General features: G+C 38.8%; 2 protein-coding genes across 2 annotated transcripts; both read left to right on the top strand.

Annotated features, from left to right (window-relative positions):
- Nucleotides 1–2,552: 2,552 nt before the first annotated feature.
- Nucleotides 2,553–8,306, top strand: PKNH_0943100 (serine/threonine protein kinase, putative; the record flags this gene model as incomplete). Its single annotated transcript, XM_002259419.1, has 1 exon — nt 2,553–8,306. The coding sequence occupies one exon, from the start codon at nt 2,553–2,555 to the stop codon at nt 8,304–8,306; it is 5,754 nt and encodes a 1,917-aa protein (XP_002259455.1).
- Nucleotides 8,307–10,653: 2,347 nt separating this feature from the next.
- Nucleotides 10,654–13,653, top strand: PKNH_0943000 (coatomer subunit gamma, putative; the record flags this gene model as incomplete). The annotated part of the gene is made up of 1 exon (XM_039114073.1): nt 10,654–13,653. The coding sequence occupies one exon, from the start codon at nt 10,654–10,656 to the stop codon at nt 13,651–13,653; it is 3,000 nt and encodes a 999-aa protein (XP_038969694.1).
- Between the last annotated feature and the right edge of the window lie 514 nt (nt 13,654–14,167).

Here is a 14,167-nt window from a genome sequence, read left to right as displayed (position 1 = left end):
TTTTTTTTTTTTTTTTTTTTTTTTGCTAGCCAATGTTTGTGTTGTAAATGCTACATATTGAACTATTATTTTATTTTCTTTTTTCCTCTCCGTTTTTTTACTCCTTCGTACTTTTGGCTGTCATTCTTTCCTATCGTTGCGCACTAGCTAACCATACTGTGCGCTAATATATGGGAAAAAAAAAGTATGAACGTGTAATAAACAGTTAAGTGCATTCCTATATCACATCGTTTTTTTTTTTTTTTTTTTTTTTTTTTTTATGAACAGTTCAGGCGAATTTATGATCACTGCAAACAAGGGAAAAAGTGTGTAATTGTTTTATTACCGCTGCTTCGTTTTTGTTGTATCGTATACCACTATGTAAAGAATATTTGTGTTAAGTGAAAAGAAAAGTTACATAAGACAATATGAAACATTTTTAATATTGTAAGGAAAGGAGCATTTAAGCTTTTTTTTTTCTTTTCTTTTTTCTTTTTTTTTTTTTGTTGCTGTTACTTTGATAAATTTGAATGAAAAAAAAAAAAAAAAAATATAAAGTGCACACAAATTATTGTTTTGTTTATGTAAAATGAATTCTGAATTAAGTTGATTTTTTTTTTTTTTTTTTTCACAGTCATACAAACATTTGTATTAAATTGTGAAATTCTTAAATTGAGAGTGCGAGAGAGAGGGAAATACATGAGAAGGTGGAATAATGAAAAAAAGGAAGAAAAAGAAAGAAACAATAAAACAATTCTATAACTTCCAGCCGGAGTTCAAATACTAACATTTGTTTTGTATTTTATGCTTCTGTACTCACGCGTGGATGTCCACATATATATTTATGTGTGTGTTTGTGCGTGTATCTACGCATGTATGTTGCATTCGTGTACTTGCACCATCGGGCGAGTAGACAAAAATTAACCTTTTTGCAACGTTCTATACTTGCACAAGTGTTTGAACAGTTGGCCAGTTAACCAGTTGACAAGTTTTACCGCTTGATAGGTTGACAGTTTAACCGTGTAAAAGTTTGCCATAAATGCACAAATGAAATTTTAACAAAAATTAAACGCTCTTACTTATTGCCATTTCAATAACTCTGCATCAAAAATGATAGTTTACTTTCTGTACACCTACATTAGCTATAATTTTTATTTTGTCCTTTTTGTTTTGTTGCTTTTTCTCCAGATGTAACACTTGCAATGTGTCCAAATGTATTCAAGCTAACGAGCTAATGACCTCTTGTTTTGTGTAAATTTATAGAGTTTGTGATTCATTTAATTTTTAAGTTTGTCCCTAATATTTACGCCAGTTTCAGTTTTAATTTTTTCCTTTTTTTTGTTCTGCTTGTTGTGAGCCCCTTTTGCCATTCCGTGTTAATTCATGCCACTTCGTTTCCGCTCCGTTTCTATTTCTCTATCTTTCCTTTTTTTTTTTTTTTTTTTTTTTTTCCGTAGCAGTCCACTCTGCAATAATGCGTCAATTGTATACCCTTGAACGACTTTTTATTTAAGCCTAAGTAGATTTGTTATCATGTGTCTATGTGCTAATTTTTAATTTTAGTTTACGTACATCATTTTAAGTTAAATAGCATTATCTTTCATTTGTTGTTTTTTCTTTTTTTTTACCACATATATTTACATACCTACTTTTTTTTTTTTTTCTTTTTTTTTTTCCGTTTGTTTTTTCACTGATTTTTTATTATTTTGATTAACCCCTTTCTTTGGTTCTATCTGGTTGTGTTAGCAAATTTGTAGAAAGAAAATTTCCTCATAAAAAAAAAAAAAAAAAAAGAAAAAAGAAAGAAACGAAGAAACGAACAAAATAGTTTAAAAAGGAAAAAAGAAAAAGAAAAAAACAAGGTGTACAAGGAGGTCCACAAAGAGGCTGCAAAGAATCATACAAGAAAGAAAAAGAAAACCACACACATAACCACTTCAAAATATAACGATCAAGTAAATGAAGTACAGAACAAAAAATAAATATAAAAAATAGAATAACAGTTTCCACTTGGAAGTTACACAAACCTGAAGAATTTCTACAGAAAAATAAATTAACAACACTCAAGTATACCACAGTTGTGAGAATACGTTGACCACCAGCACCGGAAGAGTTCGACTAAATATAAACCGGTTAGAAAAACTGTTTTATAAAACAATTATTTTATTTTATTTTTTTGATAAAGTAGAGAAATCGCAGAAGGGGAATATAATTTAACAAAAAAAAAAAAAAGAAAAAAAAAAAAGTCGTTTGCTGCAGTGAGTGTATATTCTGTCATATACATGTATGTGTAACAAACAGGAGCAGATAAAAATATTAATGTGTGTATACCTAACCTTGCATGTGCACATATGTATGCATGCGTGCGCGTTTAGAAGGACACTTCTACTTAGTAGGTGTGCACATATACGTGCACATATGTACACCCGTAGATGTAACCCGATTTGGACGCTTCTGCAAGGACGGATCTGGAACAGCACATTCTTGTGAAGGAGGGCATCATCCCCCTACCGGAACAAACGTACAAACGAACAAATAAATATTTTCTCAAAAAAAAAAAAAAAAAAGAAAACATGGATTTTCCAGATATGAAAAAGAACACTAAACCCTTGAATAATAACAACAAAGAAAATCCCGAATTTGCTGATAATTATTACAAGCGAAGTTACATAAAAGGGAGAAAAAATGAAGAAATTAAAATAGGCTCAAACCTGTCTACGAACAATGACGTTTTACAGCTACCCAGCGTGCTACACAACCAAATTAGGATAATACGGACAAATGAGAGCTGCTTTAAGGATTACGTCGTTTTGAACAATTTGGGAAAGGGAACGTACGCACAGGTATGGAAGGTGAAGCATAAAATTACGAACGAAATATTTGCAGCCAAGTTGTTACAACCAAATCAATTTCCGAAGGAATCATTTAATCGTATTGTTGAAATGTTTACTAAAGAAATAATTAACCTGTCCATATGTCAATGTCCTGGGGTAATAAAGTTACACAAAGTTATAGGAGGAAAAGAAGGCTGGATATTGATACAAGATTATGCAAATGATGGGACCCTGTGGAAGGAGAATTTATCGAGCAATATGTCTGAAGCCTTCCTCTACTTCATTCAACTGTTGCAGGGAATGTGGTACATTCAAGACATGAATATTGTTCACAGAGATTTAAAGCCAACAAATATTTTAAGATATGACAATAGAAGAATCGTCATAGCGGATTTTGGATGGTCCGAACATATCGACTCCTGCAATTTGCACCCGACAGAATGGCCAGGGACGTTAGAAATTAACCCCCCAGAGGTATTAAGGAATACGGGACCCATGACGGAAAAAATTGACAACTACGCCCTTGGGATGAATATGATTTTATTCATTTCTGGAAGATTCGTGTGTAGGCAAAAAGGAATCGAATGTTCGAAAGTGGCCCAAACTATTCTGAAAACGGTGCATAATTTGAGACACTCCAAACCCCCTAGCAGATTCAGAGAGAATCTTAAAGCGTGGGATTTATTCGTGAAGTTGACTTCATCAAACCCCAGTGAAAGATTAAGCTTGCAGAATGTTCTGGACCACCCCTGGGTGACAGAGATGTTAAACAATTTTAGCCTTCAGAATTCCAAATTTTTGTGGCATGAGAAGGTTAAGAGCAGGTGGATTTACCTGCTCTCCAATAATTGGAACTTTTTCAAAAATATTTCCTCCATCTCGCCGAATGGCGCGAATACAGCTAATGCACCCACTGCAACGCATGCGGTCTACTCAACCAATGCGGCAAATTCTGTCAACGCAGTCAACACGGCGAACGCCATTTCCCTCAATGCGAATGGCAAAATGAAGCAAAACGGAGAAATAGACAAGGAAGACGCTTCTACTTCGAGAGGAAACAACAAGGCAACCGTCGTGATGGACGGGGACACCCCGAAGGACAAAACTAGTAACAATAAATATTCGCACGCTTGTCTGAAAAATGACTACGAAATTCTGTACTATATGATGAAGAATAATTTTAAAAATAGAATAAATTGTTGCTCCGTGAAGAAAAGCGACCCCTGTACCTGCAGGAGCAACGATAGCAAAACCAAGCAAAGTAGAGATGCCAGAAGTGCAGTGAAAGCGGACCATAGGACAGCGAACACTAGCTACAACAATGATAGACTCCAGAACGGGGGGGTCATCAACGCTGCTTCTGCCACATCTCTTCACAATAACAACCACGGTCCACATGGGAATGCGGACGCCCTGCATGTATCCCCAGTTGCGTACGTGGAAAACGCTAAGAAGGATAATTTTCTGCTCATCAATGATGACATGGAAAATCCGAACAACGACAATTTTGCGAAGAAGAAAAAGGAGGAGCATATCACAACAAAGGAGAATGAAGCTATCGTTATAGACGACGAGGAGGACGATGAAGATGACGAAGCAGATGAAGGAGGTGATGTGGGGGGTACCGGTGCAGTACACAAGAATTACATGCGAAAGAATAAGAAAGGAGGAGATCGTGCCAGCGTCAGGAAAGAATCGAAAAATGGGAAAATTAGCCAGATCAGTCATGCTAGCCAAAATGTTAAAAAGAAAGGCACCTGTCACGAAGCCTGTAGCGGAGACGAAGGTAATCAGTTTCTGGAGGAACAGGTACGAGACATCGAGCAGGGGATTACCGACGGGGAAGAAGATGAAGTGGAAGGAGAAACACAAATTGAGAGCGACGAGGAGGAAGACAACGATGATGAGGAAGAAAGTGAAGATGACTATTCGGTTAACGACGACGAAGAAGAAAGTGAGTATGAAGAGGAGGAGGAGGAGGAGGAAGAAGAAGAAGAAGATGAAGAGGAGGAAGACCACGCTCAAAACCACCGCAGTATGGATCAACACAGTCGAAACGATAACCGCACACTGGACACCAGAAACAACCAAGTTATCCAAATGAGAAGCGGGAAAAATAATAACCAATTGAAGAATGTACGGGAAAGTTGCTATAGCAGGAGCGAGATGTACGATGATTTTTTAAACTACAAGGGGAAAAATAATACACATAAGTATGAGAAACCGGTAGAGGTGATCCACAATGGAAACGGGAAAATTGGTAAGAAGGGAATGACCCCAAACGGGCATCCCCTTTTTCAGGAAAAAAATCGTAATGTTATCGTTAACACATCGGACGAGAAGGATGAGGCGAATTTCTCAAACTGCAGAAACGAGTTGTCTAGCAAAGCGTCGAAATGGTTTTGTGAAAAAAAGGATCAACAAATGCAAACGGAGCAGACAGTTAATTATACAAAAAAGAAGACGATGACCCATGGGAGAAATTTTCAAGATGCACTTCTCACCTTCGGTGAGTCCAAAAATATGAGATTATCGAATGATCAAACGGTGGATCAATTGACTGAAAAGATATGCAGGAGGGGTAACACGGGTAATGTGGGAACCTCGCACAAAGGGGATGAATCCAATGGGGTCAACGCGGAGGAGAGTACGGATGGGGAAGAGAGGTCATGCAAATATGAAGGAGGTGGAGAAAGGGGAGTGCTAGACCTGGAAGACCCCCCACCCCGCGGGAAAAAGTGGATGCAGGGGGAGGACTCACCGCGAGGTGTACAAGGAGACGAATACAATGATTTGGATTATCAAACGAATGTGGAAGGTGAGAAAGATGATAACGAAGTCGACGACGATGACGATGATGATGATTGTGACGAAGCCAATGAGGAGGAGAATTACATAAAAATTTACGCTAACAATTTCAACATCAACAAATCAGGGAGGAATAGAAAGTGCGCCAAGGAGAAGGAGGAGTCCTTTTCGAACAAAGTTAACTCAATCTTGGAGAATTCGAAGGAACTGAAAAAAAAATTAAAAAAGAATTTATCTAGTTTGTATGAAATGGGTTTGAACGAGGGAGAGGGAGGAAGGGGCCAAATCGTGGGCTCGTATGAACAGAAGCATTACCTATTGGATCTCCCCAATGGAGGAAGTATCAGCACCTGTCATGGAATTCGCACTGACAGCCGAAATGGAAGTCGCGTCCAAGTTAGCCTCAGTCAGGAAAAGGTCGCAAGGGGGAGGGACCAAGTATGTAGCAACGTGGGCACCAAAAAGGGAGAAGTCTGTTCTACTCATTTCGTCGCGCACCAAAAAAGGATCACCTCCTTCTCAGCAAATGGTGAAGCGATCAAAGTGGACATGGACAAATTGGGAAAGCATCTCCATGATGAGAACACCTTATCGAAAAAGAAAAAAATGGGCGATAATTCTTTCTTAGTAGCGGAAGGAAAAACGAATGAAAGGGTGCATTATAACTGTGAGGAGGATCGAACAAAAGGGGAAGGTCATACCGTTGTAGATAGAACAAATGGGTATCACATGGAGAGCTTAAATAATAAAGAGGAACCATTTCATTGCCCTTCCACATTGAGGGGTTATTTCAACAAAGCTACTGTATCCACTTCTTCAGACATTTGTGGGAAGATGGACAAGTCGGGAGACCTTTCCCGGAATATCATAGACAGTTGCATCAGATATATGGAAGACTCCAGAGTAAAAAATAGCCATCCCGATCGTTTTGTTTGTTATGCGGAGGGGGAGAGTATAGTAGACCACGACAGGAGGAGTCATCCCTTGCGAGGTAGCAGATGCATTGACATGGAAAAAGAGAAGAGTAAGTTACACATAAAAGAGAGTGAACAACTGAACCCCCTAAATTGGGAAACCTTTTCAAATAACGATAAAATTAAACAATGCGTGAATGATCATACGAATATTAGTAGCAAGGATAATGCTGATAAGGGGTATCACATTGGCAATAAGAAGGACACAGTCGTCGAAGAAATGGCAAGGATGGTGTCCAAAAGTAACCTCTCCAATTATAACATTAATAATTGTGCTAATATCAAGGGAAAAAATTACGAGTATGAAAGTGGCCTATCCTCTATCATGAACAAAAAAAAATTGCACCGAGAAAATGACATGAAGAATGATGTAGAGGCACCAAGGAGTCGTTATGTGGAGCAAATAAAATCTACTGGTGAAGATGGGAAAAACAACAATCAGATGATCATCGACACTATAATTCCAGACGACACGAGACAGAGTGCAAACTCCAAATTGTGTAATGACAGAGTGAATAAGGATGGAAAGAATTTCCCTTCGAATATTGACTCCTCCACTCATATGGCAGAGGAACCAAATAACAGCAACGACGCCAACGATATTATTATTAATAATTTTATGAAGAATACGAAGGGTGGTAGGAATTATGATGGAAGGAAAAATACAACCCATGTCCATCTGACGAAGATGCCTGTGGGCCAGTTGTATGGAACAGGCAATTACGATACACCAGGTGTAAACACAAAGCATAACTACGTTTCCATGAAAAAAGGCTACGATAAGAACGAGCAGTACTACCCCACGAATATGTTGGGAAAGTTAAGCGAACGGAAGGATGACGATGACCCACAAGGTGGCAGTTTCCCCTGCGTGGCGAATTACGAAACGAGTTACGAGGAGAATGACTGTAATAGCAGAAGCAGGAGTGTGGAGAAGAGTGATCATTCTGGTTTTATGAAAATGTTGAAAGCGTTGGGCCGGGAGGAGCACTGCGGCCATTGGATGAGCAGCGCGGGGAGCGCCAACGGGGAAGTCAACGGGACTGCCGACGCGACTGCCAACGGGACTACCAACGGTACTGCCAATGGGAACCGAAGTGACCATCGCAGTCGGAACCCACTTGTAGCAGGCAAGGAGCGGTACGAGGACCTACTCCTGGGGGACCTCCCTCAGGAGGGGAAAGACAAAAGTTCAATGAACCTGCAAATGGAAGGTAAGGGAACAAACCAGGGTACTCTTTCGCATTGCGCCACGGGGCGGAATAAAACGTTCGACGAAGTGCGTCGTACCCAGGCGGTCAGCACTCATGCCTACTTGGAGGGAGGCGGAAAGGATGGCGAAAGCCCAAGCGATGATCAAGTCAACCACCCAACTGACCACCCAAGTGATAACCGAAGTGCAGGTGTGCCTAACCACAAGACGAACGCGTTTCCCCACCCAAGCAGCTACACCAAGGCTACCATACGTTTGGACGAAACCATTCGCGATAACTTTAACAAAACTTCCAGCTCCTCTACATACGATTACAGCGACTTCGATTTTCATTGCTCATCCAACAAGGACAACATTGTGGATTCATTCAACACCGAATATAAGGTAACCACCACCAGGGAGAAAGTTGTTAAGCAAAGACCGAAGAAGGAAGAGGAGGAGAAGCAGGAAAGGCTCTGCTATTACCAAAGTGACGCCAGGTTCCAGGTCCACAATTAATGCTTTAATGATTGATCGGGAGATAGTTCGTAGCACGATGCGGCCAACGAGCGGATGAACGAAACGGATAAGAGACAAACGTGCACATCACCATTTTCGAAAGACATACCAAGAAATGCAGCTTCATCCATACATGACACTTTGCACAAAAGTAGGGCGAAGGTGAAAAGGAAGGTAGCCATTTTTTTTTTTTTTTTTTTTTTTTTTTTTTTTTCCAGTTTGTTTGCATTATAAACTGTTTCTGCTAAAATTTACACACATATTCGTAAAAGAGAGAAAAAAAAAAAAAAATGTTCCGGCGAATGCTTGCTTGTTTAGTAATTGTTTATTTGCAATGGGGGCTTTACACACATCATGTGCAAAAATTTATGTCTACATAAATTTATCACAACCAACACGGATGATTCTTTAAATGTTAAGTGTAAATTTAGTACAAAAAAAAGAAAAAAAAAATTGTGGTATATTATATGGGGAGAATATTCCCTTAAGCACTTCCTGCGCATAGTGAGCTGTGTTGTTCGTGTAGACATGGAATGGGACATAACCCGATTTGGTGGAAATGTATTTGAAGTGGCTCATCAGAATATGTTCTGCCTTGGGATTAGCAAGAAAGGTATCTTTTTTTTTTTTTTTTTTTCCACATTATTTGTGGACACTTAGAATGGAACCATCTACTTTTTTTCTTTTGCAATAGTTTCAAAAAGGATATGGATGAGTGGCAACGATTAGCAATCACACCAAATTATCCAGTAGCCAAGCTGTCCGCTTGCCTTCCTTTTCATCTGCATCCCCTGCTTGTACAATAAAAGTATTAGCCACCGCATGGGCACAGAAATATGTGGAAGAAAGCACTTGGGGGCATTGCAATGACAATGCGTGTGTACGTGCGCTCAATTGGGATGGGCTAATTGAATTCTTCTGTTCCCACACACATGGATCAAAACGTTATTCATTATTATACGAAAAAAAAAAGGAAACGCAACTCCTCGGTTGTATTGAACATTTATGGAGTTACACGCAAAGTTATGCACATATAAGAGGGGAGGTTACATGTACGCGTGAATGCATTGCAAGTATGGAAATGTGGGTGGCTATCAATATGAGGAGGAAAAATGAACACATGTATTGTTCATACATCGTCGCAGATGATATATTTTAGGGGGCTATCCCTGTATCCTTTATGCATTTTCCTATTTTATGCGCAATTTTCAGCGCGACTGAAATATACTGAATGATATTTTCATCGCTAGGCAAACTAAACCCTGTTTCTGGTTCAGCCCTAGAGGGCAAGAAAACCCCACATGGCATTATACGCACCGAATGCTTCATATGCACCAATTTTTTTTTTTTTTTTTTTCAGGAAAGGAAAAGAAAAAAAAAAAAAAAAATTCCACATGTTAGTACAGAATATGGATAAGAGCATATATTTATGTTACCCATCCCTTGCTGTGTCAAAATTGAATGGAAAAGAAAAAAAAAAAAAAAAAAAATCGCAGAAATAATTACTCATATCTTTACCTCTCCAACACAACCCCAGCTGCTGCTGAATGCATATTTGTAAAAGGCAAACGATCGAGTGATCAGTTTTCCAGGTTAGAAAAAATTGTCCCGTTATCGCGTTAAGAAAGGATTACTTTCGCCAAGTTGAGGGGATGCCAAAAAAAAAAAAAAAAAAAAAAAAAAAAAAAGGGATACACCCAAATGATGAAAAGAACTTAGCAAATTGGATCGTCCTGTATTTTACTGGAAGGATTTCTAAGCGAATGCATACGTAGGGTGTTAGTTCGCGAGAGCACTTGAACAGCCCAGCAAGCATTTGTGTGGGAGTGTATACGCGCAATAATGAAGTTTAATATATGTTATTGCGCGTATACAGTCCCCCCCCCTGTTGCTAAATATATAGCAAACAAACCGACCGATTCGAAGGCCCCTTCTGATCAGCGTTCCTAATCCCGCGTTGACAATACGAAAGAGTTGTTTCTGTTATTCCTCTCCCTCCCGACTCGGCGCGATGTATTTTTGCATACATTTTAATTGATCAATTTAAGTGGTTCCTTTTTTTTTTTTTTTTTCTTCTATTTGTGTTCACTTGTGGGTTTCTCCCCCCCCCCCCTCCTTTTCCAAGGATACCAATCCATTTAATAATCCCACGTTGAAATAGATGAAACAACCACAGAAGGGCACATTGACACATGTGTCTGCTTTTTTTCATGTGCAAAAAGTGAATGCACGTCGACCAAGTCACCATTCCTGAGTGCCTTAGGGGTCGCCTCTCCAGTACAGCGCGCCTCCCGAGCACCACCATTCTCCGTCTTGGAACTGCTCAGTTGTTACACAACCAAGGAAGATGCTGAAGCCAATTGGAATCAAAGATAAAATTCAGCGGAATCTGCTGAAGGACTCCAAATACGATGATGAAAAAACACCTGTTAATCCCCATGAAGGAGATAAAGCTAGCATCCTCCAGGAAACCAGAGTATTCTCTAGCTATCCATTGAATACACAAAAATGCATGCAGATATTGACAAAAATTTTATACCTCATAAATAAAGGGGAAGAAAAGCTAACATCACAAGAATGCACAGACATATTTTTTAACATCACCAAGTTATTTCAATCGAATAATGAAAGGCTACGGAGGATGGTTTATTTACTCATTAAAAGTTTGCCGGTAAATGAGACAGAAGTTTTTATTGTAACAAGTTCCTTGACGAAGGATATGAATTCAGCTAATGATTGCTATAGGGCAAATGCGATACGGGTATTAAGTAAAATTATTGATAATTCCATGGCTACTCAAATTGAGCGATACTTAAAAACAGCTATTGTAGATAAGAACCCCTTCGTTTCTTGTTCTTCCCTTCTCTGTGGATTGAATCTATATTTAAACGCATCGTGCGATATAGTAAAGAAATGGATTCATGAAGTTAGCGAATGTATAAATAGCAAAAATCCCATGATTCAGTTTCATGCCTTAACGTTGTTATGCTCTATTAAGTATCAAGATAAACTGGCTCTGGAAAAAATAATTTCGTCCTACAATAAAAGCTCAAGTAATTTGTCCGGTTCTCTTGCCAATTGCCTTTTAATTAAGTACGCTTCCTCTTTGATTTATTGCACTGAGGTGGATAGCGAAATTGGCAATACGAAGCACCTCCCCCCAGGGGCTACTTCCCCCCAAGGTTCTACCCAGGTTGGAAACGCGATGAACGGTTTCCCTTCCACACAGGCAAGTCGATCCACAGGACGAACGCACGATATGTACAACATACAGGATTATGCAACGAATAAAGGAAATTTTATCCACCCCACGACAAAAGTATGCTTTGATTATCTGAAGAACTGCCTTAAAAGTAAAGATCCCATTATCCTTTTTGAATGTATTAAGTGCATATTTGAGCTAGCCATTTACGATCAAGGGGGGAGAAATTCCACCACCGTATTTAACGTAGATATACTGAACGAGTGTATGAAGGTATGTCAAGCTTTTTTATTATCATCCAAAGTAGTGGAAAAATTTAGCATAATCAGACAGATAAATAAGTTATCCCACCATAGACCCCACGTGGCATCGAAAATTAATCAAGACATAGAAAATCTCCTGACCGATAGCAACAAAAGTATCTGTGTCTTGGCATTCACAACGTTGTTGAAAACAGGAAATGAAGCCAACATAGATCGATTACTTAGTCAAATTACTAATTATATGACTGGAGATAATACCTTTTTTAAAATTCAAATTATAGAGGAATTAAAGAACCTATGCTTTATCTATCCCTCCAAGTGTAACACTATTCTGAGTTTCCTCTCCAACAATCTCAGAGATGAAGAATCTTATCAGTTCAAATCCAAAACTATAGATGCCATTATTTTAATTATTAGTCGAATTCCCAATTCGGAGGAAACAGCCATTTTGCAACTTTGTGAATTTATTGAAGATTGTGAATATAACTCTCTTCTCCTCAGGGTTATTAGATTCCTATTAGTTCACATCCCTAAAACGTCGACCCCGTCTAAGTATATAAGATACATATACAACAGACTCATTTTGGAGAATTCAACAATACGGGTTGATGGATTATATGCTCTCTTTCACATTGCCCTAAAATGTGGATCCAACTCCAAGGATATTTTGTTCCTTCTAAATTGCCTCTTGGCTGATAACGATGATGAAGTGAGGGATCGCTCCAACTTTTTGTATTACATTTTGAAGGAGAAAATAAACAAAGGGGAGAACCTTCAGGGGGAGGAAAGTGATTCCCCGGAGCATTTGCCCCTAATTGATGAACTCCTAACAAATGAACCACCTACCCACTTGGACAATCTACTTTATTTAATCGAAAAGCATGTAGAAGAAAATGTAACAGAAGAATTTGATTACCACAATGTCAAGGAGGAAATACAAAAAATGGGAGACAACACATTCAAGGAGTTAGTAACTCCTTCTTCCTCTCCCAACTTGAAAAGGAAAAGTTCCAACGCAGATGTGTATGGTGGATCCCTAAATGGGACAAAATTACCAGAACAGAACACAGAATTCGTTCTATCAGAAGATGTATCTAACCTTTTAGAGAAGTACCAATTGGGTGCACTCAAAATGGTAGGAAAATCTATACCACTAACGGAAAGTGAAGCTGAGTACACTGTCCTTGTGAAGAAGTACATTTACGATAAGCACATCTTACTAGAATTTATCATACAAAATACATTGAGTGAGCAAGTTCTGGCAGACGTAAATATGCAAATAAATTCGTTTGATAAAAAATGGACCGTTTTGGAAAAAACAGCCATTCCTAATTTATATTTTAACGCACCACAAAATTTGTATATCCTCCTGGGAAGGAATATCCCCCTACAGGAAGAACCCATAAATGAAAATTACCAGGTCAACCAACATTTTCAACTTTCTTTACACTTCCTCACCAAAGAAAACGAAATGGACAATGGATTCCCCGACACCTACTCCATTAATCCCTTGAGTATACAAATTACTGACTTTATCTGCCCACGAATTTTGCGAAATGGAGAGTTCAAACATATCTGGGACAACATGGAAAATTTAAACTCAGAAGCTGTCAGCAAATTTAGTCTCAATTTCGAAAATATTCAGCTAGCTGTTGTTGGTTTATTAAATACTTTAAATATGATGGCATGTGACCAGACAGATAGTGTGGAGGCCAACACCACTAACCATAACATGCTTCTCTCTGCTCGATATATGAACGAGTCTCATGTTCTGTGCAAGGCATCTCTCATTCTTTCGAAGCAGTATGGATGCTTGTTGAAAATCGTGTGTCGCTCTTGCGAGAGGCAACTGTCGGAGATGCTCCTCAAGTCACTTGAATAGACCCCGCACACATGCAGAGGTACATATGTTGATATGTGGACACTGGCATGTGTGATGATCCAAGCGAGTTACGCCTCGTCAACGTAGGCACACATCTATAAGGGGACGCCTCCTCCCCATTTGTTTTTAATTCTAAATTTGTTCTATTCACCCTTTTAAATGTATTAATATTATTAATTTTTTTTTTTTTTTTTTTTTTTTCCATTTATACGAACCTGTGGTGTATTGTAAACTGGGTAGTCGTACCGATAGGGTACTAAACACTTGAGCAGTCCCACGGGGTGGGTTGCTAAACGATTGAGAAATTGCAATACGCACTTTCGATATATGACCGAATGATGACCACCCCTCCTGGTGAATACCATCTTAACAAAATTTTAAATGTTCTTAAAAAATTAATTTCTTTTTCCCATGCGTTTCTATCTGTATGTATTGCACGCAGCCCATTCTTCACTACAATTTTTTTTGCTTATCTCACCATGCGTAGGCAGTGCCACCATGCACGCCTTCTCTT

Source organism: Plasmodium knowlesi, assembly GCF_000006355.2.
Source record: "Plasmodium knowlesi strain H genome assembly, chromosome: 9".
Classification (NCBI taxonomy): Eukaryota; Apicomplexa; class Aconoidasida; order Haemosporida; family Plasmodiidae; genus Plasmodium; species Plasmodium knowlesi.
Note: the sequence above shows the minus strand (reverse complement) of the source record. Positions and strands in the feature narration are given on the sequence as shown.